This window comes from Calcarisporiella thermophila, assembly GCF_041956535.1.
Source record: "Calcarisporiella thermophila strain CBS 279.70 unplaced genomic scaffold VTP21scaffold_6, whole genome shotgun sequence".
In the NCBI taxonomy this organism is placed as follows: Eukaryota; Fungi; Calcarisporiellomycota; class Calcarisporiellomycetes; order Calcarisporiellales; family Calcarisporiellaceae; genus Calcarisporiella; species Calcarisporiella thermophila.
In genome coordinates, this window is record NW_027192196.1 from 158,730 (window position 1) to 183,853 (window position 25,124).

Consider the following 25,124-nt stretch of genomic DNA (forward strand, 5'->3'; position numbering starts at 1 on the left):
CAATAAAACGGCCTCATCATCGTGAAGCATGGACTGCTGACTGCCTATTCCATTTATACTAAGCCGTCGCATACGCTAGGCTTAGTGCTAAATAAAATTAATGTGCTAACCAAAAAAAAAAAGCTCAAAAATAACTTAGTTGCAAAAGTGAGTGCAGAGGAGAGAACTGACGTGAATAAGTACTGAGAGTGCTAACGGAACCAGAGCGAGACGGAACTAAAGCGAAAAATTTCAAGTTAAAGAAATGGAAACTGACGGAGGCACCTTAATGAATGGAACATAAATCACCCTTCTTTTTGAAGTTCTATGGTTAAAAAATCACCTAATAAGGTACATAGATTTAAAGTGGATCAAACAAGCACTTCATACCCTATTTTAATATAAATATTTTAATTTTTTTTATATTATTATATCTATTTTTGTAGCCCAAATCCTGAAATACGCTAACAGAAATATCGATAAGGATTCTTAGTTGCTGGTGAAACGAATGTTTTCACTAACGCTATTTGATTATAAGTAGGAGTAGTATAAATTAATACATTTAAGTGTCGACTGCGTCCTGATGAAGCATTCTATCGAGCAAGTATGGACTAGGATGTTGAAGAGAATAAATAAATGATATTCTGTTTAGAGCTATCAAAATCCTAAAGGAGAATGAACAATGCAGCATTAACAGATAACAAATTTGAAGTAGGTAATACTAAACGACCTCTTTATTCAAGTTCTAAGCGGAGATTTATTCTATCAATAGCTATAGCTTCAATTTCTATATAAAAAAACATTGAACCCAAAAGACTCTAACCACATTGTCAGGAGGCGAAAGCTTGTAGCGGTCCTTACAGCCCCTAAAATAGTTGCACGTACATGGCTTAGCATACGAGAAGCGTAGCTGGAGGAACTCAATCTAGAGAGCTTTGCCCTAGCTTAGAACTACATTTTCAAGGGAATTGCGTTTTGAACAACTTACCTCCTTAAATCTTTTAATTCTTAATTTCTATTCTATTTTGAAAACAAGTCCACCACTTATTTCACTTGACTGAATATCACGACATTTGCATTGGTTTGCAATTGATCCTTATCATAGCAATTGATAATATAATTTTATTTGAATCAGTTTTCTACCTTTAGAATAACTCCTTATCACGTATTTCGACTTCAGCTCCTTAAATTGGAGTACACCTCTTTAAAATTCTTAGCGAGAGAAATTAGATGGAGAAAAGGAGCCTCACTGTTACTAAAGATGACAAAAAGGACAGCTTTGAAGTATTGGAATCGATGCAAGGTATAATTGAGAAGATTAAAGTAAAGCTTACAGGTTCGTGGGAAAAGAAGATTGTGCAGGTAATCTGTGAGAATGAGAATTCAGTCCCGCTTGATCTAATGAGGAATTGGAAATCAGTTGAAGGAGCAAAAGCAATCACCCAAATGCTTCGCGAATTTAAGAGCTTGAAGCAACTTGATCTTAGAGGTAATTCTATTACTGATAAGGATGCAAAAGAAATCGCCCAAGCGCTTCAAGCGTATACGAGTTTGACACAGCTTGGCCTGGAAGAAAATGATTTAGAAGATGAGGGTGGAGAGGCTATAGCTCAAGCGTTAAGAGAGAACAAAACTTTGGCTAAGCTTAATCTTAGCGCAAATGGTATATCAGATATTGGAGCAATAGCAATTGCTCAGGCGCTCCGAAAAAACAAGGGTTTAAAACATCTTGATCTGGGTTGGAATCTATTATCAATTGAGGCAGGAATAGCGATTGCTGAAGCGCTTCGAGAGAACAGGACTTTAACACAACTCATTTTGAGTAACAATATTGAAATATCAGTAAAAGGAGGAAAAGCACTTGCCGAAGCACTTCAAACGAACATGACATTGACGCAGCTTGAACTTGGTTACAATAAGATATTAGATGAAGGAGCAATAGCAGTTGCCCTGGCACTTCGAGAGAACAAAGCTTTAAGCTATCTTGATTTGAGAGGAAATGGTATATCTTCTGAAGGAGGAAGGTCACTCGCTCAAGCGCTTCAAGTAAACAGGACTTTGGTTAATCTTGATTTGGGTGACAATAACCTGTTGGACAAAGGAGGAGGAGCATTTGCTCAGTTACTTCGAGAGAATAGTGCTTTGACCTGCCTTGGCCTGAGTGAAAATAATATAACAGACGAAGGAGGAAGAGCACTCGGTCATGCACTTGGACTAAATAAAGGTTTAACGCAATTTAATCTAAGTAGTAATACCATCTCAGACGAAGGGGTGAAGGCGATTGCTCAAGCGCTTCGGGAAAACGATGTTTTGATTCATCTTGACTTGAGTGGCAATATCATAACAGACGCTGGGGGACGGGTAATCGCTAGTGCCCTTTGGGAAAATGGGACTTTGGCCAAGCTTGTTATGCGTGACAATAGGATGTCAGAAAAAGCTAGAGAGCACATAGCTAAATCGCTTCAAGAGAACAAGACTTTGAAGATATTTGAACTGGGCCATAGGGGATTAACGCATGAGGGGCTACATGAAATTGCTCAAGCACTTCGAGAGAACACGCACTTGACACAGCTTGATTTGCAAAATAATAGAGTCGCAGCTGAAGAAGGAAAAATAATCGCACAAGCACTTAGAAAGAACAAGACATTGACGCAACTTAATCTAAGATACAATAGACTGTCAGACGAGGGTGGAAAGGCAATTGCACAAACTCTTCGAGGGAATAAGGCTTTGACTCAGCTGGAATTGGACGGAAATAACTTAACAGATGAAACAATAATTGTCATAGCTCAAGTGTTGAAAGAGAACAAAACGTTGAAACGACTTTCTCTTGTATATAACGAGATATCGGATGAAGGAGGCATAGCCATAGGCCAGGCGCTCGAAGTAAATCAAAGCTTGGAACTCCTAGATCTAACTAGCAATTTTATTGCTAATGAAGGTGGAAAAGCTATAGGTCGCGCTCTTCGAGTGAATAGGTCTTTAAAAGAACTTAGTCTCTGTGGCAATAGCATTTCAGAGGAAGGTGGAAAAGCAATAGGTCAAGGACTCAGAGCGAACACGACATTGACCGAGCTCGTTTTGGGGGGTAACAGAATATCAATAGAAGGAGGGAAGGCAATTGCTCAGGCTCTTCTGGAGAACATGACCTTAACAAAACTTTATCTGGGTAGCAATGGCATATCAGAAGAAGGAGGAAAAGAAATTGCTCAAGCACTTTGCAATAACAAGACTTTATTGTTCCTCTCCCTGAGAGATGAAGGCATTTCGGATGAAGGAGCAAAGGCAATCGCTCAAGCACTTCGGAAAAATAATTCCTTAGTAGAGCTTTGGCTTTTGGATAATAATATTTCAGATGAAGGAGGGAAATCGCTCGCTCAATCGCTTCAAGAAAATAAGGCTTTGGTGGGACTTATTCTTCGTGACAATTGGATATCTGACGAAGGAGGGATGGCTGTTGCTCAAGCACTTTCAAAGAACAATACACTGAAGCAACTAGATATGGGCAATAATTGTATTTCAGATGAGGGGGGAAGAGTATTTGCTCAAATTCTCTGCTTGAACAAGACTTTAACACAGTTCGATCTGCGTAAAAATAGGATATCCGAAGAAGGAGGAAGAGAAATAATTCAAATATTAAAAGAAAACGAGATTCTGTCTATACGATTGTAAGATCTCAATAATAGTTTATTTCAAACTGTTAGTATCTATTAAAATTATAATTATCAATAAATTTCCGGTTTTGTAAGGTATGATAAACTAGCTGACTTTGGCAAACTTCAACACGAGTATTATAGTTGCCCATTTTACAAGGGAACTATTCACACAGATTAATTCATCCTAGTGTGCACTAAAAGACTAGTTTGCCATAATATCAATTGCAAAGAACATTTTGCAATATTTTTCAAGATTTATTAATTTCCAAAAATAGCAGTTTTTTCTTGTATTTATCATGTTTTAACTTTTGTCATAAAACAAGGCCTTGTAACTGCCTTATTGAGTTCTCTCGAGCCTTCAAATATACATAATTTAGCTCCTAGTTGAATAAAATCCAAAATATCAATGTGTATAAAAGCCCAGCCTTAAGGCATTGTTATATTTAGTAAATCCCAGGACGGAATCTATTGATAAACTGCTTCAAGAGAAAAAATGTTGCACGCAGCTTGACGTGAGCTTTAAAGAGATATCAGTCATGGAAGGAAAACCAATTGCGCTGGCACTCTAAAATAATTTGACATGGTCTAATCTTGACCTCGGCTATAACAGGATATCAGACGAAGGAGGAAAGGATATAGCTAAGGCTCTTCGGCAGAATAATGTTTTGGAACAGCTTTGCCTGCGGAGCAATATAATATCAGAGGAAGGAGGATGTGCAATCGCTGGTGCGCTTCAAGTGAACAATACTTTGACAAAACTTGATTTGGGTTGGAATTACATATCAATTGAGGGAGGAAAGGCTTTGGCTCGAGCACTTCTAGAAAACAAGATTTTGACTCACCTCAATATGCAGCATAATAGCATTTCGAATGAAGGAGGAAAAGCAATCGCCCGAGTACTTCTAGAAAATAAGAGCTTAACACACCTAGATTTAGGACACAGTCGTATTACAGGTGAAGGAGGGGAGGCGATATGTCAAGCTCTTCGAAAAAATAAGACCCTGGTTCATCTTTATTTAGGAGGCAATTTTTTATCAAGAAATGGCCAAAAATATATCTCTCGAGCTCTCCGGGTAAATAAGCCTTTGAAGGAACTTGATCTAAGCTTGAACCATATATCAGATAAAGGTGGAAAATCAATCGCGCGAGCACTTCTGGTGAACAATACTTTGACATATCTTGACCTGCGGGGTAATAGGTTATTAGGTGAAGGTGGAAAGGCGCTAGCTCAAGCTCTTCTTGGAAACAACATTTTATCGCAACTTGATCTCAGTGGCAACATGATATCCGATGAAGGAGCCAAAGCAATCGCTCTAGCACTTTTAGAGAACCAACGATTAACGCTGCTTGATCTCGGCTTTAACGATATAACGGAGAAAGGAGGAAAAGCAATCGCTTATTCACTTCAAAAAAATACAATACTGGCTCGACTCTATTTGCAGGGTAATAGATTATTAGCTAAGGGAGGAATTGCATTTGCTCAAGCACTTTCAGAGAATAAGAGTTTAATACACCTGGATTTGAGTTTGAATGGCTTAACGGATGGAGGAGGGAAGGCAGTAGCTCAAGCACTTCGCCAGAACAAGAATTTGACGACGCTAAATATGGCGAGAAATAAACTATCAACTGAGGGAGGAAAGTCATTTAATCAAGCGCTTCAAGAGAATAAGACATTGACGCGACTTTGGCTAGGAGGCAATAAGATATCCGATGAAGTAAAAAAAGTAATTGCTCAAGCACTTCGAGAGAACAAAAAACTGAAGTAGCAAATCCGAGTAGAAAATGCACGTCGGTTGAAGGTTAGAGACATATAATCAAGATCTTCGGGAGATTAATATAACTGTTGGAGTTAGTCTTTATTGTATCTATTACATATATATATATATTGAGCTTCCTTCGTTTCAACAGTCGCATAAGGTAAACACAATTGATATTCACACCATCAAATTGAGTGGCTAGGTTGAAAGCTGAAATCGGTCTAGTTTTAGCGACATAGTTTGAGTCAAATATTTGGATAATGTTCAAGTAGTTAACCATATTTACACAAAATTTGTGAGCAACAGAGCTTAAGATAAGGAGACAATAAAAGTGAATAAGAGTCAAACGTAATAGGAAGAATGAACGCGGAAAAATATTAGATATCGCCGCGGATATGCAAATATGAGAATCCGGTATTCGCGCTATTGTATTCTAACCTAATAATCTTTGGTAACCATTCTTCATTCGCTGCTGCGACATTCCCGATGCAGGTTCACACATCCATCTTCGGCTACTCCAACTCTTTCATTTTTCCGTATCCTCAGTTAGGAAATCCTCATATTTAGTTTGCTTGACTCATGGTCTCCAAGTCATAGATTACTCTCCGACCATGCCACAAACATTCTAATCTAAGTAATAAGATAATGAAGAGTTGATTTTTTTTCTTTGTTGTCTCTATTATCTATTTTATATCCCGTAGATAATCGCGTTATTCACTCTTAGATATCAAAATATATTAAGCTTTTAAAGCATAACCTTTACGAGCTAATGAAAGCAGCCCGTGCTTCGATAAAACAAAGGTATATACTAGCTTATAAAAATATCTTCTCCAAAAATTTGTCATAGTTTCCTTGTCTCTACTATTCTGAATGTAGCTGTTCAGTAATACCCTTTTGTTCTCCCGTACTTAAAAACATATTGATGTCATAAACAATCAAGCGCTTTTCATAAAATCATAGAGCTTTCAGATACTCGCTTCCGCAAATTTTTCCGTGTTGCATTTTGGTTAAACTTGCGATCTTCATCGTGAATTATTAATCAATATTTGGCTAAGCCAATAAATTATAAATATAGCGAATATAAATGGCCTAGGTTGCACGCATTCAGGACATAGTTTTCACTCTGAAGACACCATGGCATCGATTAACTCCACAACTTCTGCAACTTATCTCCTTGAGCAATATCTTATTTGGATCGTAAAGGACATTGACAAATGGGCCAAATTTATTGCCCCCAATGCCATCGTTGAATTGCCATACGCTGAGACCATTGGGTTGCCGACGCGATTGGAAGGAATCGATTCTATCTACAATGCCATGCGAAATGCCATCAGCAACATGCATGGCGCTGAAATCAAAAACCTGCGTATTTTACCGGTGGAAGGGAAGAATGCCGCCATCGGAGAATTTGAACTAGAGGCCACAAACTACCAGCAGCGTTACATATCTTATCTGGAGGCCAAGGATGGGCTGGTTACCTACTACAAGGGATATTTCAATCCTATGAAGGTGGTTGAAGCATTTGGAGATTCTGTAGCCTCGGTTCAGAACAAAGCAATACCACGTGCTAAAATTGCAGTGGCAGGGCCGGCTGGTAATATCGGAAGGGTAGTGGCAGAGAAGCTTGTAGAAGCGGGTGTCCCAGTAGTTCTCCTGGGTCTCGAAAGGCACCGTGCCAGACTCAGTGACCTTATTGAGAAAGGCGCCCAGTTCGAGGTGGCGGGATTTGATGATGAAGAGGCATTGATTAAGGCACTACAAGGTTGTGATTCACTTTTTTGGCTCAGCCCACCTAACCCGACAGCCGAAAGCTTGGAAAAATGGTATCTATCTACTGCTAAGGCCGCAGCCCAGGCAATCAAGAAAAACGGCATCTCGCGTGTGGTTAATATTACAACTGTTGGGGTTGGAGCCAAACCAAACCTAGGTAACATTACGGTGTTGGCCGATGTGGAGAGAGTTTTGGATGAAGTGGCACCCAATGTTCTCCACTTGAGACCGGGTTACTTCATGGAAAACCTCTTGTGGCAGAAAGACTCTCTCGCCAATGAGGGCGTGTTTCGACTCCCATTTCAGCTCGACCATGACATTCCCTGGATCTCAACCGATGATATTGGTGTAGAAGCCGCCAAGTACTTGTTGGATCGTCACTGGGCAGGACACTGGACGAAGAATCTCATGGGGCCAGAAAATCTCACATGTCCGCAGGTCGCCGATCGACTGTCGAAAGCTCTGAATCGCCCGATTACATATGAACAAATTCCCATTAGTGCTCTACAGGAGAGTTTGAAGGAAGATACCCCTCAATGGATTGACGAAATTGTCACGATATACAAGTCCGTAGGCGACCCAGATGGAATCTATGCAACAGCGAGAACCCCCGAAGCAGCAACGCCTACTACAATGAGTGAGTTTGCGTTGCGCAAGCTAAGCGATATCAAAAAATAAACGTGGAACTTTGGCCTTATGGCTTCAATGCTTTTTAATATCTCTCTTTAGAGTAGCCTTTGAACCCTCTTTGTCTCTATCTGTCTCTTCATATTATAATATCATTTTAAATTCATTTGGGAAAATTCACCTCTAAGATGTTTACTGAGAACCATAGTTTAGATTTGTATGACATCCGACACTCTACAAATTTTGTGTCTATTTTCAATATCTATCTAACTAGATATCAGATTAGCTCATGGTAAATCGATATTTATTGTCAATTTTCCTCCAATTTCAAAATATCTCGATCCGGGCAGAGATCGTCGATGCCTCGGGTGTTTTTCCTATCAATTATCCTAGCTTTTTCCTGTGAGGAATATAACGCTGCTTCTTTGCATTGAGCCCTTGGATAACTTATTTTTAATAACTGCAATAAAATGGACATTGAGGCTGAAGAACGAACTGGCTGCCATATAAACATGTGAAAGACCTGACTAAATATTGATACATCGGCGCAAGATAACATTCCATTCCATGTAAACACTAGCTCTACCCGGCTATTTCTGCTTTAATCTCTTCCATTGACATGCAGCCGAGACATAGCTGAACATATGCAGCTATTTTCAATCAACATAGTACGACGCATTTTCGCATCATTCTGAAGTCGAACGATGCGCCATTACTGGACTTACACGTGCTGCGAATGCTGTTAAGAGATCGGATAAGTGGGATGTAATGGAAATCATAAGAGAGATAGAAACATATTGGCTATTGTATTTGTCGATACTTGCTAGAGCGAGAATCGAGGCCGATCCCGGCTACTTTATGTTGGCTGGCACCTAACGTCTTGGCACGCTGCGGGCCTATGGTTGCAAACTCTATCCCTAACGTTTTCGAGTCATCAATAGCAGGCTAGTGGTTGGTGTAACTGTGCGGCAAAGCCCCCAGCTCCGGCCAGAAATTAGAGAGTGGGCTCGGTGGTTACACACTAACATAAGTAGGCCGGGTCAGGCAGCTATTTTTTGCCTTTGTGTTAATCCTGTGTTTTGCTCCCGCTTGCTTTCTTCTCTCCTCGATCCTCTGCGCATTGCCGCCTGCTCCGCCTCATCTGCTCAGAAAAATCCGGCGGCCATGCTTCCTAGATCGATCCTGATTCTCCTTCTCGCCCTCCTTTCCTTGTCCATTGTCTCCGCGCAGGCAATCGAGGCTTTGCCAGAGGACACCGCCATCCTTGCTGATGAAAGCGGATTAGAGCAAGCGCAGACCGAAAATAGCTCGAGCGTCTCTTCCTCGGAATCGGTCGCTCCCTCAGGAAACAACAACACGGCTATTGCCGTCATCTCGGGGGCCACTGACAAATCATGCGCCGTGTCCGGTATCACTGGATGCCGGCCTCTCGCTGAAAACTGCCAATTTCCAATCACTGCAGTAACTGTCTCCCCTCCGGATTCCGAGGTCCGATTCTACAAAGACGACAAGTGTTTTGATCTTCTGACCACCGTGACCGGCGATCAGAACAATCTTGCAGATTTCATTGCCGGCTCAATAGAGATCTTTGCGGCTATCTAACTCGCGAGTTTGGAGCAAGCTAGACTTTTAACCTAGAGTCATTCCCCCCTCTTTTCGTACATTTATTCCCAAATAAATGGATATCCTATAACTTCCCGCCTCTTTTCATTGATTACTGGTCTATTTAAATTGGAGCCCTGCTTAATCGTTTGGTCAGAGTTTCACTGTTTTCGTTGCCTCTTTTATTTCCCCATATTTGCTTTTTTTCTCTAATGTGTCTTGCGTTAATGTTTGCTCTATTGTTCGTTTCCTGCCTATTAACACTTGGAATAATATACAACGAGGATAGTATTTGCCTTAGTTCTGGATGGAATTTACTGGGATTTGGTGCACGCTACCCAGCAAAAGGGATGGAAAATGTCGCCTTATCCAGGGTAGGATTTGGTGCATATACGTATGAATACCCTAACAACACCTTCTATTCCTTCGCCTATCTGAAGTATATCCACAGACTGAAATAGTCGTGAATACGTCATCATCCGTGTCATAGATAATGCGACGTGAGGCTGCTTCAGTGATTGGAGGCCAAGGAGAAGGATCCTCGACGGGATGGCCATTTTCATTAGTTTCGGGATTCGGTACTTCCGTGACAGCGGCGGTTTGTTTGTAGAGTGAATTGGGATAGTCGATGAGTTGAAGAGGGAGCACAGACTTGGCCTGCGGGTTTTGTCCGTTTTGTACCACCGGCCGACAATTTCTGCATTTGATCGGTTACAGGCTGGGCAATTTCTTCAGGTGGTTGGTGCACTGGCGGCTTTGTTCTTAATTCCTATAGTTTCGCCTCTCCCTCTTTACCCGGGGCAGAGTGTGTATCCACTGCGGGTTAGCATTTTTTTTTTCCTTTTCTAAGCTCCTCAATAAAGCCAGCATTTTTCTCGTTCGTTTTTCCTTACTTTGTTTCCAGTATTTGCATTCTCATCAGCATTCTCATTCATCCTGCTTCCTTCCTTGGAACCGTTCAGGAAACGGTCAAAGGAATTCATTTCTGTTCTACCAACTTTCCTTTAAGTCCTGATACATCCTGATGATACCGCGGCTATCGTTATTGCGGGGGCTTATCCCGCCCTTGCTGTTGTGTATCATCCTCCACTTCCACTTCGCCTTTGGCGCGTTGAGACGAGGAGGTCTCACGGGGTCTGCCCTTAAGGACGCTCTACCCCCCGTGAGAAACATTGAGCCGAACTCGACTCTCACTTCCGATGGAAAAGTCAAAATAAAGTTGGGAGTGCTTCTCCCCTTCAAAACCAACAATGCCTATTTCCGCCCGCATATCAGCACGGCGTTCTCCGCTATCCAGCTGGCGCTGAATGATATCCAGAATGAGCAAGTGATTCCTGGCGCACAGGTATCCATTATACCCATGACGACCTCTTTGAATGATCAAGCCACCGCCATGCTCACGTCCTTGTCAGTTCTGGAGCAAGGCGTGACGGGAGTGATTGGCGATTTCAAAAGTGACTCCACGGCCGTAAGCGCCATGCTAAGTTCGCACTACGGAGTGCCTCAGTGCTCGTTCTCTGCCATGTCGGACGATCTTAGAAAGCCGCAGTTTTCGCACCTATTCCGCACTATCCCCACTGCGACCACCAAGATCAGATCCATCCTGGGCTTCATCAAAAGCAATGGCTGGACACGATTTGGGATTCTTTATGAGGATGATCCGCTCGATAATCTAAGTAAGCAATTAAAATAGGGATAATGTTATATTCTAGTCCAACAGGTGGTTGACCCGAACTTTCGCTATAATAGTGGCAAATTACATGGCCCAGGCTGCCGCCAAAGAGGGACTTGAGGTCGCATGTGACGAGATCTTTCACGTCAACGGCAAAGAGGATACCGATCTCGCTTTGAAACGTATTAAAAAGCATGACGTTCGTATCCTAGTCTTGCTCTCGAAATTTGAAAGTCTTGTGAAAACAATAGACACCATCAAGTAAGCCTAGTAATCGAAGTATGACTTGAGATGAGTGAACTAACACGCACGCTGTCTACATTAGGGAACGTGGGTTGTTTGATAGAGACCACGTGTTCATCACGACACGAACGTACAATTTCCGCGATATAGCAATGAAAAAATGGAACGATCCTACCGCCTATGATGGCATGATACTAGTGCAATCATGGCAGCGTCGTGAGGATTCACCTGCCTATCTCTCTTTTATCAACAAGTAATGCAGTTGCTCATTTTAGCTAGTCATTCTTTTATGATGACTAATCGCCTTATGCCTGCTTAGGTGGAAGACAATGAACCACACGGAATATCCCGACTTGGATCCAACTCAGCTCATTTATTACGAGGCCTATGCGTATACTTGTGCCATGGCAATGGCACATGGATTCAACAGTCTTGTTTCCAATATTACAGCACAGAATGCATCTGTGTCACGTCAAGAAGCACTCATCCAGCTTGCTACCGGAAAACTAGGGAGTAAACTCACTCCGAGTGCATTTAACACCGGATACGTCGGGCCATCCGGGCCCGCGAGTTTCGATGAACGCGGTGACCCTCTTTTCTGGTCACAAGCCTTCTACTATGTGAAGGACGGCCAGCCCATCATGTTTGCCAACATGGATAGCGAGAAAAACATGACCTTCTCTGCGAAGCCAGTCTTTAGATCGGGCGCGCTAACAGTTTCGGATACAGCTTCGACTACCCGTAAGTGACAGAGCCATCTCCAACGAGAAAAAAAAAGTTAAAACATATATCTTTGCTACTGGATAGCTGCTAATCCACGGCTACCCGATCCCGGAGTCATTATCATCATTGCACTTAATGGGCTGGGCATGTTTATCTCCTTGGTATTCATCGCTATTGTTATTTGGAAAAAGGACAACCCAATCATCCGGACCGGGAGGTAAGCTATTATTTCTGCCTTTTTTTTATTGCCAGGTTAACCATCGTATACATCAAAATCTAGTCCACTTTTCCAATGTATCCAGCTGCTCGGTATTATACTTTTGTTTGCAGGAGGACTTTTCTTTATTGGACTGCCTTCGATGTCTTGTTGCCGCCTGCGACCGGCGGCGTGGAGTCTGGGGATGCTTCTTCTTGTGGAGTAAGTTTAAATAGGCCGCGTTCCTCATCTCTTTTCCCATCTCTAACGGGCAACTACTGATAGGACGATGATTGCCAAGAATTACCGCCTGTACCGCATCTTCAACAACCCTTACGCGATGCGCAAAGGGATTCCCGACTGGCAGCTGCTAAAGCTCTCTGGAGTGCTTACTGCCATCGGTCTCGTTATCCTTGTTCTCTCCCTTGCGCTCGACCGCCCGGCCTTGGTTGCAAATCCCATGGGCAACCAACAGCACGAGCTAGCCTGTCTATCCTCTCCTATCACAAATATCCTTCGCATCATTCTTGTCGTGTACATCCTAATCCAGATGGTCATTGCCCTGATGATAGTCTTCCGGGTTAGAAACATCAGAAAGAGTTGGAATGAAACTCGCCAGGCCGGCCTGGCCATCTGTAATATCTTCTTCCTCTTTCTGGTGGGAGTGTTTGCTCGCCTTATTCCTTCCTATGGCTTCATTGCGCAATTCTATATCCTTCAAGCGGTGAGCTTCTTTAGCGGCGTGATCGCCCTAGTCTTTCTGTTTGTGCCCCGTATTGTCGCCCTCTTTTCACGCAAACACAAGGACAAAGCCATGAGCGCTATGACAATAAGCATGGTCAACTCGAGTTTCAGCGGGGAGCACCCGGACTCCATCTTGCTGCGTGGATTGGATGTACACCGGCTAACGGGGGCTGGCGCATTTGGTATGTTAGACAGCAAACATCGCGAGTTGACGACCTTCGCCGGGGTGCTTCCTGTATCCGTAAGGCATAAACTGTGGAAGGCGCTAAGTGTGTGGAACATCGCACGGGTGCTAGTTATCCCAGAATTGCGCTATTTCATCCTGATTGATGTAAGTAGTTTTGGCCTGACCTATTCTCGCCTTTCTCTCTGAATCCATTGCTAATCCATTTTACCGTCCAGTCTGACACAGACCGTGCCTCGACCTACTGGTACAAGCGTGCGCGACCTATTCATAAACAGCCGGACGCCTTTTTGATATCTCTCGAGTGCAAGGGTGCACACCATTTCCTCTTTCAAGTGGAGAGTGAGGAGCGCATGAATGACTGGGTCTCGCTATTCAACCAACCCGCACGGGCTCCCACGATGTTCCAGATGCAGCGGCTGCCCACCCTGCCGATTCCCCAGAGTTTTGTACCCGCACCCCCCTCGTCTCGGGGTGACACGATATGACCCTCCATTACATCTTAGTCTATTTATACACCTCCGTCTATTTATTTCAGCTCTTTGGCTTTGTATATACACCTTCATTTGGTCCTTTCTCTTGTGCATTTTTTCTTATTTCATGTGCATTTTGCATTTTTTTGCCATTTATTCGCAATAATATCAACAAGTTTATTATCGAAATTGTCTTCAATACTAGAACAATTTTGAAAAAAAAAAGAAACAGAGTGGCGATTATAGCCGGGGCCACGTATATGAGGAATCCTCCCTCTATAGACTCTTTGAATATGGCCCCTTGGATTTAGCCTCGAGCAGTGGAGGTTGCGCCGTATCCAGCTTGCACCGCCCCAGGAACAACCTGTACTTGATCCTGGGGAACAATGGCGTATGGCAAACCTAAGTTCAGAGAAGAATATCAATCATATCATCCGAGCGGTTGTGTCATTGGCTACCAAAGCTACTTGCCTCCCTCATCAATGATCTCTACATAATCCCGATGCTTGTGTATAATATAAAAGGCGTGGATGACTCCGGGCCTAACAACAAAAATATTCATGAAAATACAGAGATACAGTATACGCTTTTAGGCTATTACATACAAATGGCCCAGAATACTCAATGCAATGTTAATGAGTAGATCAACGCTGCATCCAGTCTTAATCAGAACAGAAATGTAGGGGAAGAAGATGGCGAGGAAAAAGCAAAGGATATCTCGAGACGTGTAGACTGACATTATAGTTCACAAGTGCTTATGGAAAAAAATGATTCTCTTTAACTGCCTGGATTCTCTTCAATTAGTAGCTTTAGCGTGACGAAAAAAACCTCAATGGAGCGAAAAGTCTTGGCCCAAGGGCATAACGGAGAAAAAAAAGTGGCAGTCACATAGAAGAGGTTCCGTATAAAGTTGCCGTGACTCCACATTCTGGTTTGGGTCAGAAATCAAATAAAATATATTTGATTGATAATATTATAATCGGTAGTAGTTGAGGATTAGTGAGAGAGGAGACTCCAGTTTTCGGGCTTACTTTGCAAAACACACCACATCATTAGGTTGCTGCCCACATTAAAGTTTACTACATAATGTCCTTTTACAATTAATTAAATAAATCTTATACCTCTAATCCCTTTTGGATAGCAAATATACGACATTTTAGAGCATTCCGAGATTGACAGCACTATAGATTCTTTCTTTATTTATCAATGGGTAATGGCACAGAACAATTTTCCGCGAGCAGAAGAATATATTACATATTGTATATTCAAGCAAATCTTCAGATGGACAAAATACACCGGCCATAGCAAAGCAAGGTACAGTAGATAATGGAGGCAAAGTGTGATATACATGTCCATCTTTTCATGCATGGTGGTGCTGGTGATGGTGATGGGGGTAATCTGGCAAAGTTTATCTACGAAAAATCTTTGTTCACGTTTCATACAAGTTGCGGGTGAAGCATAAGATCTTACCTACCTAACGAAGCTTGCGTTTTTTACGCGCGTGATCATATTCGTAGTGCTCTATTAAACTATTATCGCTCTTGAAAGTTAATTTGCATTTGGGGCATTCGATTTCCTCATTGTCTGACGTTCCCGATGAAGACTGTGAGGAATCCTGTAGTCCATCCATACACAAGCTTGAGCATTTTGTATTGTAAGAAATGACAAACATAACAAAACATACCTGCGAGAGGATATGCTCCATAACCATAATATCTAATGTGAATTCTGGTAATACATCCCCACCCGTAACGTCCCTCCACCCATGATTATGGCGGCGAATAGATCCACTGACCGTTCTCTTGAATGTATAAATACTTTTATTTACCGGATCTATTAACCACCCTAGCTCTACACCCGCTGGAAAATATTCTTCTTTGAATTTATTGGTAAGTTCCGAAAGCTTCGATCTAAGAGTGAGATCCTCGACTTCAACGACAAAAGTTCTCTGTTTCTGCGATTTTTTGTGGAAACTCTTATATTGAAATCAAAAGGTACACGGAAAATAAATATCAGCATAACATAAATAAACGATATAGGCAGCACATAGCATGACAATAAAAGTTGGAAATAACATAGTAAGCATCAAGCTTCAGCGACTAATTCACGTCGCGAAGAGGGTAAAGTTACTTGTATATCATCTGCGAGAGAGACTGCATATAGGTTGTTAGACTCAGTGAAGCACGGGCTTATTTCCAAGAATACCAATGTACCTTTTAAACGCGAGCGAAGATCGTTCAGTTCCGGTACAGTGCGCTCGAAATGTCGCTATAAAGATGACAATGAATTTTGATATCCTACGGGCTCACTTTGATAAACAGAATACTCACTCCCATTTCGGTTGACAACCGCGGCACTATATTATCCAGTACAAAACCAATGTTATTCATTAGCACGAAAATCTATATGGGGGGTCAAGTATATTTAGCCGTAAGCATCATCCTTATTGTAGTCTGTTTTTCAAGTTCTTTTTACCTGCTCCTCTCTCAAGTTCTTTTCTTGTTTATCACGTAACAAATGCTCAATGTAGCGCTCGACAAGCTTAATGGCGCTCGAAACCGCTTTTTCGTAGATCTATATCCCAAAATTTAGTTAGACAGAACTGTCATCACATGGACGCAAAGAAGGGTCCCCTTACACATGGCCTTGCTAAAGAGCAGATATCTTTCACAAATTGTATGGCGATATTGTAGAATTTCACCGCTGAGCCGCTCATCTTCAGCCCATTGCCAAATACCTGCGAGGAGATGATGGCATAGTCTTCGCGAGCAAGTGCTTTACCGAGATTTTCAAGAGCAGTGGCACGTTGGAGATCGACAAGATGAATGAGATCGTCCGTGATAAGATGGATGAAGAGGAAATTCAAATCAAGCCCGATATCCTCCAGCTAATTTAAAGTCGCGCACACCGGGACAGGTTCGAGTAAGTATTGACTTTCTATAGTGAGATATTGAACGTCACTTACCATAGCGCAGTATTTTTCAGTGTGATCAACACACGCTCGCACTAGCTGCACATCCTTCTGTGCGCCGCCTAGAAACACCTGCTTCTTAAAAATAGCAGCAAAAGTTTCGATTTCTTTTTTCACCCATCGTATCAGCACTATAAATAAAGGGAAGACGTTCAACAACCTCGATTGCGGCAGAGTCCATATCAAAAAACAATGTAGTTAATTACCTGAATTTGCAACCTCCTCCTCAAAATACTCGACAAACTTCTGGCACGTACTTTTCACTAATGTAAACACCACCAAGGACAGATCATGGATATAGCTGGTTATGTTTCCATCAAATGGCAGCTGAGTGACACGCTGATGAATCAGTGAGCTCTTGGTTGCAAGAATAATCTCGCAAGCCATCTCCTGTAGGTCGAGCCGAATAAGATACTCGATCAGCTGATTCATTCGCTCAGTTATAAGGCGTGGATTTCGTAGGTCGTGGCATATGGCCTGGGAGAGAGCTGAGGTCTGGCGTTCAATGCTAGCTTGAAGACCAGTTGGCCCTCTTGTGTCATCCTTTTCTGAGCATGCGAGCAACTTTTTGGCGTCCACTAGCAGCTCAACGGCCTGTACATATTCTTTGTGGGCGACTAGGACATCCATATCGTCGATCTTGTCGACCATCCGCTTAATTTCGTCAGCAGTGGGAACATAGCTTGTTTCTTCGGACTTAGCTGCTCTACTCCCATTCAGCATGATGTCACCAACAGATCCCTTCCGATACGCCTCATTCTCGACCAATTCCTGCGCTTTCCGATTCTTCTTGATCAAGTCTTCGGTAGCACGCTTAATCATTACCATTAGTCCCGCCTTCTCCTCTGGCCTTGTTGCTTGATACATCCATTCCTCGCCAACTTTCCCCCTCTCCCTCCCCCCGGCTACCAAAATTCGAAAGGCATTGACCACTTCCGAAGAGTCTTTAACGTCTACCAGTGCAATGTCTTCCAAACCCCAGCACTGATCAGCAACGAGTTTATGCTTGGCTGATTTGTATCTCCGCTTGCGAGTTGCAACAAGAAGGCTATCGCTGAGCAGAATGAGATGGACTGCTTGTTTGACCTTAAATGTGTTTGAGTGTAACTCAAGGAAAGCAGAGGATTCACGAATAACATGACGCTCGGGATTATAAGGAAGGAGTTTCTGGAAATAACAAACAAAATAATGAAACAAGGGAAAGTAAAATCATGAGACATCCGATCGTAGACTATGCAAAAAAAAAAAAGCGTACCTGTGAACCTTCAACTCCCTGCCATAGAGCAGCCATCTGCGCTTTCCATACGGATCGCATATCTTTGGTGCCTTTGGTTTTTCTGCCTGGCAGGATCGTGGTGGAGAGAGCACTCATATCTACACGATAATTAAAAAATAGGATTAGCCTGGTTGAAAACAAGATATGACATGGAAATCCTAGTTGTGGCGATGTTTACCAGCCATGGGGGATACTGTATCACTGTCTTCTATCAAGGCCTCTGTGGTTCCTTGCAATTCCTCCAACATCCCACGTAAGGTCAGGATATCGGATTCCAGGCTTGAGATCTCTTTGGATATAATGACAAACTCATCATAGTTGTCAAAAACATCACGTTGAAGATCTCGCCCGATCTGTTGCTTTGCGTTGGTAAGCGCACTGAAAAGATTGCGCGCATCGATGTCATCTCCTATGTTGAGCACCGATTGGAGGTCTAAATGGAGTAGCATGATTAATGGCCATTATTATCAATTATCAGTCAAAATCGATTGTATATTTACATTCATCTGGGTTGAAATCTGGTGATGACAATATTCTCAAGTCCAACTTTACACCTCCGCGTTGCGTTCTTGGTATACTCGGCTTTTCACTCCTTGCCTTGTTTTCTTCACGGATAGAGGAGGATGGCTTTGGTGCCTGCGAAGCAGGAGGTTTAGTACCAGCAGAAGCACTGGGAGGTTTTCTTTCCAGAGCTTTACGATCCTCGGATCCTCTCCTCTTGGTCTGACGTGAAAGTTGGGGCTCCGGTGGGGAGGCAATGGATGACGGCGGCGACTTTACCTCGTCCCGCAAGGAATTTCGAGCCTGTTTCTCTGGGCTTTTTTCAGAACTCCGTCTGGGAGTCGGGCGTGTGTCCGGAGGGACTTCTGACTTCTGGGGAACAGTTTTGGATGGCTCCGTCCATGGTAGTTCACGATCTTTGGGCGCTTGACTGGGTAGAAATGGCTGCGGTTGCTGTTGCTGTTTGGGTTGCGGCGGGGGCGGGCGAGATTGGGTCTGGGGCTGCAATGGTGGTGGAGGTGTAGGGCCAGCTGTAGTGGATGAGCTGATGTTCTGTGGTTTTATATTCGACACAGGTGCAGAAGAATACTGTGACCCCATGCCGCCATTTGTTTTCAGGGAGGGTGGGGGAGGGGGAGGCGAGGCAACCATTGTAGGAGGCGGTCGTTCAAGTTGCCGTGCTAGAACGGGCTCTTGCCTCTTAAGAGGAGCTGGGGGTCCCGGTGCTGGAGCCGAATATGGCAAACTAGTTGGCGAGAGTGCTGGTCGAGAATATGGCTGTGGAGTTGGGGGTGGCGAGCGGCCATTCATAGCACCCGGGGGAGGCCCCATTCCTTGTGATGGCATTCGCGGTGATGTAGCAGGTGATAAGGACATACCAGGCGGAGGCAGGTGTGGTGAAGAGGGTGAGGGTGCACGACCTGGTCCAGGCGGTGCGGGCATTGAATTTGGCGGAAGTCCAGTTGGCGGAAAAGCCCTTGGCGAAATACTTGATGGGGGATGAGCAGAAGGGGCTGAGCGCATTGGAGGCGGACCAGAGGGAGAAGTGGCACCCCGCGAAAATTGCGGCGGCATGGGCTGTGGAGGCATACGAGGAGGAAGCGATGAAAGAGGTGCAGGCACTCCACGACCAGATGGAGGCCTTTGCGGAGGTAGGGGGGCTCCCGCTCCTTGTATGTGAGGCGGAGGAGGTCCGCGCATCCCGGATAAAGATGGCGGTGGAGCTGGGCGACCGGCCATGGCACCAGGCGATGGCATTGGTCTCCCAGCAAGTGATGGGGGACGTGGCGGGCCAGAAGAGTGAGGAGGTGGTCGGATGCCAGGAGATGGATATTGTGACAATGGGGGAGGGGGGCGATAGTTTGAAGGCGGTGGACGACCATATCCACCGTTTAAGGGAGGCGGACGATTGGGCGGTCGTTGGCTCATCCTATGGTTTCTCTTCTTCCTGTTCCCGGCCCCAATCCGCTAGAAGATGCAGATCGAGTATATTTCTCCACTTTATGCCAAAAATTTGAAACCAAAAATAAATTCAATTTGAACCCGTCACAGCTTTTTTACTCCCCTTTTTACCAACGGTTGCAAGCTTGAAATGTTCAGTTTTCCCAGCGGGTTCACCAAATCCTTCATATATCGCTGATCCACCCGGACACACGCTCATCTTGTTCAGCCGCCACCGTGTCCAAGTAAAACCTGATGCATACCAGTGATACCTATCACTCCTCTAGATTGCTTGCAAACCGGCCCATTTCCATTAATAAAGAAAATCACATATGAAGTTTTTAATATATTTAAGCAAAAATCAGGATCAGGCAATATTTCCTGACACCATGCATGTATTCATTTTAAAACTGATTAGGTTAACTTATTAAAACAAGGTGTTCTACGTCGATAGTTGAATAAATTTTTGCAAAAAACGAGCGTACCAGGGGTCGAACCTGGAATCTCCTGATTCGTAGTCAGGCGCCTTATCCATTTGGCCATACACCCGCTTACAATTTCATAGAATTTAATAAGCTATATATATAGAAAAAAATAAAAAGCAGTCACGATTATATAATCACAAATGCCCGTTATTTCCTTCATTTCTTTACTCTTTTCTTATTTTAATATCCATTAAATATGAACTTGCATAGTTCTTTCCGCATTTTGCCGCACATTTTACGATCATTACCTTACTCCCGTACATCCCTCCTCAGCCCTCGTTCTCTTTTTCCAGTGCGCACACCTTCTGTCTGCTCACCCTTATTACGCTCGTTCCACCAGCATTCTTCGGTCTTCCAGAGTAATAATAAATCAATTCCTCCCTCTACCACCAATGATGAAGAATCGAAACCAGATCAAGGCCGCTATCTTATCTCCTTCACATGTAAGGTGTGCCACACCCGTACTGCTCACACAATGTCCAAACAGGCATATCACAACGGGGTCGTACTGATTCAGTGTCCCTCTTGTCAAAATCGTCACTTGATAGCTGACCACTTGGGTTGGTTCCGGGATGGCAGTACAACGATTGAAGATTTAATGCGTGAAAGGGGAGAGAATATTAGAAGACATGTAGCCGATGGAACAATGGAATGGGTACCGGAGGTGAGAAGGGACGAGGAGGAAGCGGAGCAGGCAGCACAAAGGATGAAGTTGGAAGAGGCTAAGAAACAAGAATAGAAAGAGGTACATTTATTGTTCTTGCAGAGTAAAATGAGGCACATGAGGATGTATTTAACCTCCTTTTCTCGCTTGTAAATTAAAAATAACTACTATAGAATGGGAGATAATAAAAAATTAGCACAGACTTCAATAATATATTCTAATTCGAGCGGAATTGCTTAATATTTATTGTACTTATATGGGTTACGTAGAATCCCACCCTCTATTTACGGTGAATATTTGGCCCTATAAAAATATTGGAATTCAATATTATATTGGAGTATCACTTTAAGAAGTATTGAAATGGGCGCGGAACTATTTTGTATTTAGTGCTATTTTTTAATAAGCAGAGTCTACTGTCTTTGCTTATTAAAAAATAGCTATAAGCTAAGCTACGTGGCTAGAATGGATATGCTTGGTAGAAAGCTGCCTAAATTCTCGAACTTGAACTGATTACTAAATAAATAAAAATTAAATCATTAACCGAAACAATTGAAATATGAACAATGATTAGCCTATCCTCTCGCGAAGTTTTACAGGAATATCGAATAGGTAAATAAAGTAGAATATCTACCAAAATACAATGAACTGTCGACAGTTTGCTGGCAAATTTCTCAAGGTCAGCCGGAATAGGATCCAACTATTATCCATCTGTATATACTTTGGAGCTTTTTTTTTCATTTAAGATGTTCCATACAATAAATATCAAGATAGCATATGTGGATTATCTCCCTTAACATATAGGTGGGATAACGACTGAGAAAAAGAAATATCAAGTGGTCAGAAAAGTTGTTTTAAAAGCATAATGATTTACAGGAGGGGTCGCAATGATAAGAGTTAAAGGAAAATTCGAGAGAGGCAATAAGAGATAGGAGGAGAGGAAACAAGAAACAGAAATTCGTGATAGAAAAAAGAAAAAACAGGAATCAATACTCGACTTTAGTCATTGAACGATGCAGCCACACGTCTTGGCCATTATATTGGAATCACTAGAGCACGGTACATACACTCTCCTCGTGCACAGCCCGGCCACCTTTCGCTTTAGCTTGAAGCGCCACACGCGAAGCCTGCTCAAAACATTCGCGTACACCTCGGTTATGCTTTGCGCTACACTCAAGGTAGCGTACTGCGCTTATACTGCGCGCTACCGCCACGCCCTAAAAATTGGAAGAAATGGGTAAGCCTAACTTGCAACTTCACACTATGACACATCAGGAAAAGTAAGCATTAACTACAACAAAGTTATAGCATCGGGTGTAATAGGACCGGGGCGGGGCAAAGACCAAAATTAAATATGAATGCCATACCTCTTCATAGGTGACAGGATGATCGCCTAATCTTGCCATATTACGTTTTGTGTTTTCGTCGTCTCGGAGGTCACACTTGAGAGCTACCAGAACAATTTTAACTCCTGGACATTGCTGTACGATTTCATCCACCCATTTTGTTGCACAATTCTCAAGTGAGTCGCGATTATCAACTGAAAAGCAAAGCATGATAACATGCGTATCAGCATAGGAGAGTGAGCGTAGGCGGTCGTACTCCTCTTGCCCTATATTTCCGATCCAGAAATAAAGTGTTTAGATTCTTTTGGAAAGATGGGGCAAAAAAAAATATTATTAAAATAACCAACCAGCAGTGTCCCACAATGACAGTTCAATGGTTTTACCATCAATAGTCATCTCGTGCACATAATTTTCAAACACAGTGGGCTCGTATACCTAATGAACATAACCGATAATATATAAGTGGACATGTATTGACATATAACGGACACTTTTCCATCATTTACCTGCGGGAAATACCCCCGTGTGAACACATTTAGTAGGGATGTTTTTCCGCATGCACCATCTCCAATCACCACTAGTTTTCGATATACTGGTTTAGAGCCTCCACACACCATCGCTGAGGGCATAAAATTTCTCAGGAGAAATAAATTAAAGCACTGATAAAATGGAAAATAGCGTGGAGAAGGGGAAAAAATAGCGTCAAACAGATTGGTCACCAAACGCCCACTTTTGTTTAAACTAGAGTTTTTGCCTACTATTGTTCTCTTTCAAAAGCAAAAAAAAAAATAAAATAAAATAAAATAGAGGATCTCTTAAGAACTATGGCCTCCCTCCTAAAAAAATGGTCATCGCCACACCAAGAAACTTTGAAATTCCGCTGGTGACGTCTCCGCTTCTTGAGTTTTTCATTGATTCCTTTAGATAGCTCTCTTAATAGTGGTGTAAAAAGAAAATCAATTCTCCTGTGCTCATTTCCCCCCTCTACCTTTATCTCATTCTTTGCTGTATTTTATTTCAATATAATCATATCTGATTGCTGGCATATATAAGAAGATAGCGACACATTTTCATTTTTCATTTTTGTTTTTATGAAATCTATCATCTAGCAGGGCTATTTTAACAGATGAAATCGTCTACCCTTTTTTCTAAATTGGCCGTCTTTCTCAAGAAGCAACGCACCGCAATAATGAACCCACAATCTGAAGATTCTTCTGATGAATCAGTACCGATCTCCACCTCCAATAACTCGCCCGTGCTCTCTTTTAGAAGCGAGCGCCTTTTTCGCCCTATTATTGGGGGGCAAGAGGGTGGGGAATTACAACGCCATCGTAGCCTGTTTGGCAGACATAAACGGCTCTATTCATTAAGAAAGAGCTGGAGCTCTTCAGCAAGAAGTGTCTTCAGAATTGATGAGGGCTATGCTCAGCAGCAAGTCTCTGTAGTCGAAGAACAGCGTATAGGTAATTATTTTTGAACTGTTCTGCTGATCATAACGAGGGCCTGAGATTTATTCATTATGAACATCCTTTTTCTTTGTCCACTCGTATCTATAGATTTCATGTGTAATCTCCCCTACGAATTGGTCATTCATATCATGAGTTTCCTTGATTCTCGATCCCTTGCGCGTCTCTCATCGGTTTCCAAAGCTTGGAATCTTATTGCACACGACAACCAAGCCTGGCGAAGGGCCTATCTACTCAAAGAGAGATGGAGAGTCAATATTCCTGATTGGGTGCCTGCTGGACAGGTTGATTGGAAGCATCTTTTCTCGGAACGGCATAAGCTTGAGCAAAGATGGCGACGTGGAGACGTCACGATGCGGTATTTTGATGGGCACACCGACAGTGTATACTGCGTGCAATTTGATGAAGAGAAGATTGTGACAGGGTCTAGAGATCGGACCATCAAAATATGGGATGCCACGACCATGCGATGTCTGAGGACCCTTGAGGGTCACAAAGCCTCTGTGCTCTGCCTACAATATGATGCACGTTGGATGGCAAGTGGGTCGAGTGACACGACAATTATCCTTTGGAGCATGGTCACGTACGAGCCAATACGTACGTTGTGTGGCCACACAGCGGGCGTGCTTGATCTATGTTTGGACGAAAATTTGATTGTTAGCTGCTCCAAAGATAGTACCATTAAAGTATGGAGAATTGAAACGGGGCAGCTTTTGCGTACCCTTACGGGCCATAGCGGTCCCGTGAACGCAGTACAATTGCGTGGGCGGCAACTTGTCTCTGCATCTGGCGACTGGCTTGTAAAACTTTGGGATGTGGAAACGGGACAATGTCTACGCAATTATTCAGGACATACGCGCGGCCTTGCCTGCATCCAGTTCGATGGGCGTTATATCGTCAGCGGGTCAAACGATCATAAGATAAAAGTGTGGGATGTGGCGACGGGACAATGTCTTCGCACTCTCGAGGGCCATACAAACTTAGTCAGGACGATGCATCTCATGGATACCCGCATTGTCACGGGGTCTTACGATCAGAGTATCCGGGTGTGGGATTTGACCACAGGCGAATGCCTATTACACTTTCAGAATTGCCACAGCAGTTGGGTGTTTGATGTACAGTTTAACGAGACGCGGATTGTAAGTACTAGTCATGACAAAAAAATTCTGGTAATGGATTTTGGAGAGGGGATCGATACACGATATATTGTTTGAATTTGCGTTTTTTTTTTTTCCTTATATTTTGTTGATCTTTTTATAGTTGAAAGTTTTTTTTTCTTATATTGTTTTATTTTTTCTTCATCTCTTTTGCTCTTCGATTTACCATATCTTGTTACAGTATATTTTTATCTT

General features: G+C 42.9%; 12 protein-coding genes and 1 non-coding gene across 13 annotated transcripts; 8 read left to right on the forward strand and 5 right to left on the reverse strand.

The window, feature by feature from the left end:
- Positions 1-1,209: 1,209 nt before the first annotated feature.
- Positions 1,210-3,651, forward strand: VTP21DRAFT_9764 (uncharacterized protein; the record flags this gene model as incomplete). Its single annotated transcript, XM_069400746.1, has 1 exon — positions 1,210-3,651. The coding sequence occupies one exon, from the start codon at positions 1,210-1,212 to the stop codon at positions 3,649-3,651; it is 2,442 nt and encodes an 813-aa protein (XP_069253490.1).
- Positions 3,652-4,915: 1,264 nt separating this feature from the next.
- Positions 4,916-5,253, forward strand: VTP21DRAFT_9765 (uncharacterized protein; the record flags this gene model as incomplete). The annotated part of the gene is made up of 2 exons (XM_069400747.1): positions 4,916-5,078; positions 5,138-5,253. The coding sequence occupies 2 exons, from the start codon at positions 4,916-4,918 to the stop codon at positions 5,251-5,253; spliced, it is 279 nt and encodes a 92-aa protein (XP_069253491.1).
- Positions 5,254-6,526: 1,273 nt separating this feature from the next.
- VTP21DRAFT_9766 (uncharacterized protein) lies at positions 6,527-7,840 on the forward strand (the record flags this gene model as incomplete). Its single annotated transcript, XM_069400748.1, has 1 exon — positions 6,527-7,840. One exon carries the CDS (start codon positions 6,527-6,529, stop codon positions 7,838-7,840), a length of 1,314 nt encoding a protein of 437 aa, XP_069253492.1.
- A 238-nt stretch (positions 7,841-8,078) lies between these two features.
- On the forward strand, positions 8,079-9,391 carry VTP21DRAFT_9767 (uncharacterized protein; the record flags this gene model as incomplete). The annotated part of the gene is made up of 4 exons (XM_069400749.1): positions 8,079-8,081; positions 8,459-8,554; positions 8,617-8,666; positions 8,731-9,391. 4 exons carry the CDS (start codon positions 8,079-8,081, stop codon positions 9,389-9,391), a joined length of 810 nt encoding a protein of 269 aa, XP_069253493.1.
- Positions 9,392-9,515: 124 nt separating this feature from the next.
- VTP21DRAFT_9768 (uncharacterized protein) lies at positions 9,516-10,221 on the reverse strand (the record flags this gene model as incomplete). Its single annotated transcript, XM_069400750.1, has 3 exons — positions 9,516-9,725; positions 9,845-10,088; positions 10,187-10,221. 3 exons carry the CDS (start codon positions 10,219-10,221, stop codon positions 9,516-9,518), a joined length of 489 nt encoding a protein of 162 aa, XP_069253494.1.
- A 194-nt stretch (positions 10,222-10,415) lies between these two features.
- VTP21DRAFT_9769 (uncharacterized protein) lies at positions 10,416-13,641 on the forward strand (the record flags this gene model as incomplete). Its single annotated transcript, XM_069400751.1, has 8 exons — positions 10,416-11,067; positions 11,141-11,324; positions 11,389-11,559; positions 11,626-12,047; positions 12,114-12,246; positions 12,310-12,447; positions 12,511-13,300; positions 13,372-13,641. The coding sequence occupies 8 exons, from the start codon at positions 10,416-10,418 to the stop codon at positions 13,639-13,641; spliced, it is 2,760 nt and encodes a 919-aa protein (XP_069253495.1).
- Positions 13,642-13,933: 292 nt separating this feature from the next.
- Positions 13,934-14,365, reverse strand: VTP21DRAFT_9770 (uncharacterized protein; the record flags this gene model as incomplete). The annotated part of the gene is made up of 3 exons (XM_069400753.1): positions 13,934-14,028; positions 14,098-14,168; positions 14,232-14,365. 3 exons carry the CDS (start codon positions 14,363-14,365, stop codon positions 13,934-13,936), a joined length of 300 nt encoding a protein of 99 aa, XP_069253496.1.
- A 1,346-nt stretch (positions 14,366-15,711) lies between these two features.
- On the reverse strand, positions 15,712-19,316 carry VTP21DRAFT_9771 (uncharacterized protein; the record flags this gene model as incomplete). The annotated part of the gene is made up of 10 exons (XM_069400754.1): positions 15,712-15,779; positions 15,840-15,894; positions 15,957-16,028; positions 16,102-16,200; positions 16,265-16,513; positions 16,592-16,728; positions 16,804-17,764; positions 17,853-17,971; positions 18,052-18,306; positions 18,374-19,316. The coding sequence occupies 10 exons, from the start codon at positions 19,314-19,316 to the stop codon at positions 15,712-15,714; spliced, it is 2,958 nt and encodes a 985-aa protein (XP_069253497.1).
- Positions 19,317-19,366: 50 nt separating this feature from the next.
- Positions 19,367-19,891, forward strand: VTP21DRAFT_9772 (uncharacterized protein; the record flags this gene model as incomplete). Its single annotated transcript, XM_069400755.1, has 1 exon — positions 19,367-19,891. The coding sequence occupies one exon, from the start codon at positions 19,367-19,369 to the stop codon at positions 19,889-19,891; it is 525 nt and encodes a 174-aa protein (XP_069253498.1).
- Positions 19,892-20,290: 399 nt separating this feature from the next.
- On the reverse strand, positions 20,291-20,363 carry VTP21DRAFT_t60. Its single transcript has one exon. It is a non-coding gene; the product is annotated as a tRNA-Arg (tRNA).
- Positions 20,364-20,495: 132 nt separating this feature from the next.
- VTP21DRAFT_9773 (uncharacterized protein) lies at positions 20,496-21,038 on the forward strand (the record flags this gene model as incomplete). The annotated part of the gene is made up of 1 exon (XM_069400756.1): positions 20,496-21,038. The coding sequence occupies one exon, from the start codon at positions 20,496-20,498 to the stop codon at positions 21,036-21,038; it is 543 nt and encodes a 180-aa protein (XP_069253499.1).
- A 971-nt stretch (positions 21,039-22,009) lies between these two features.
- VTP21DRAFT_9774 (uncharacterized protein) lies at positions 22,010-22,935 on the reverse strand (the record flags this gene model as incomplete). The annotated part of the gene is made up of 4 exons (XM_069400757.1): positions 22,010-22,177; positions 22,328-22,572; positions 22,654-22,741; positions 22,813-22,935. 4 exons carry the CDS (start codon positions 22,933-22,935, stop codon positions 22,010-22,012), a joined length of 624 nt encoding a protein of 207 aa, XP_069253500.1.
- Positions 22,936-23,432: 497 nt separating this feature from the next.
- VTP21DRAFT_9775 (uncharacterized protein) lies at positions 23,433-24,986 on the forward strand (the record flags this gene model as incomplete). Its single annotated transcript, XM_069400758.1, has 2 exons — positions 23,433-23,769; positions 23,863-24,986. 2 exons carry the CDS (start codon positions 23,433-23,435, stop codon positions 24,984-24,986), a joined length of 1,461 nt encoding a protein of 486 aa, XP_069253501.1.
- Between the last annotated feature and the right edge of the window lie 138 nt (positions 24,987-25,124).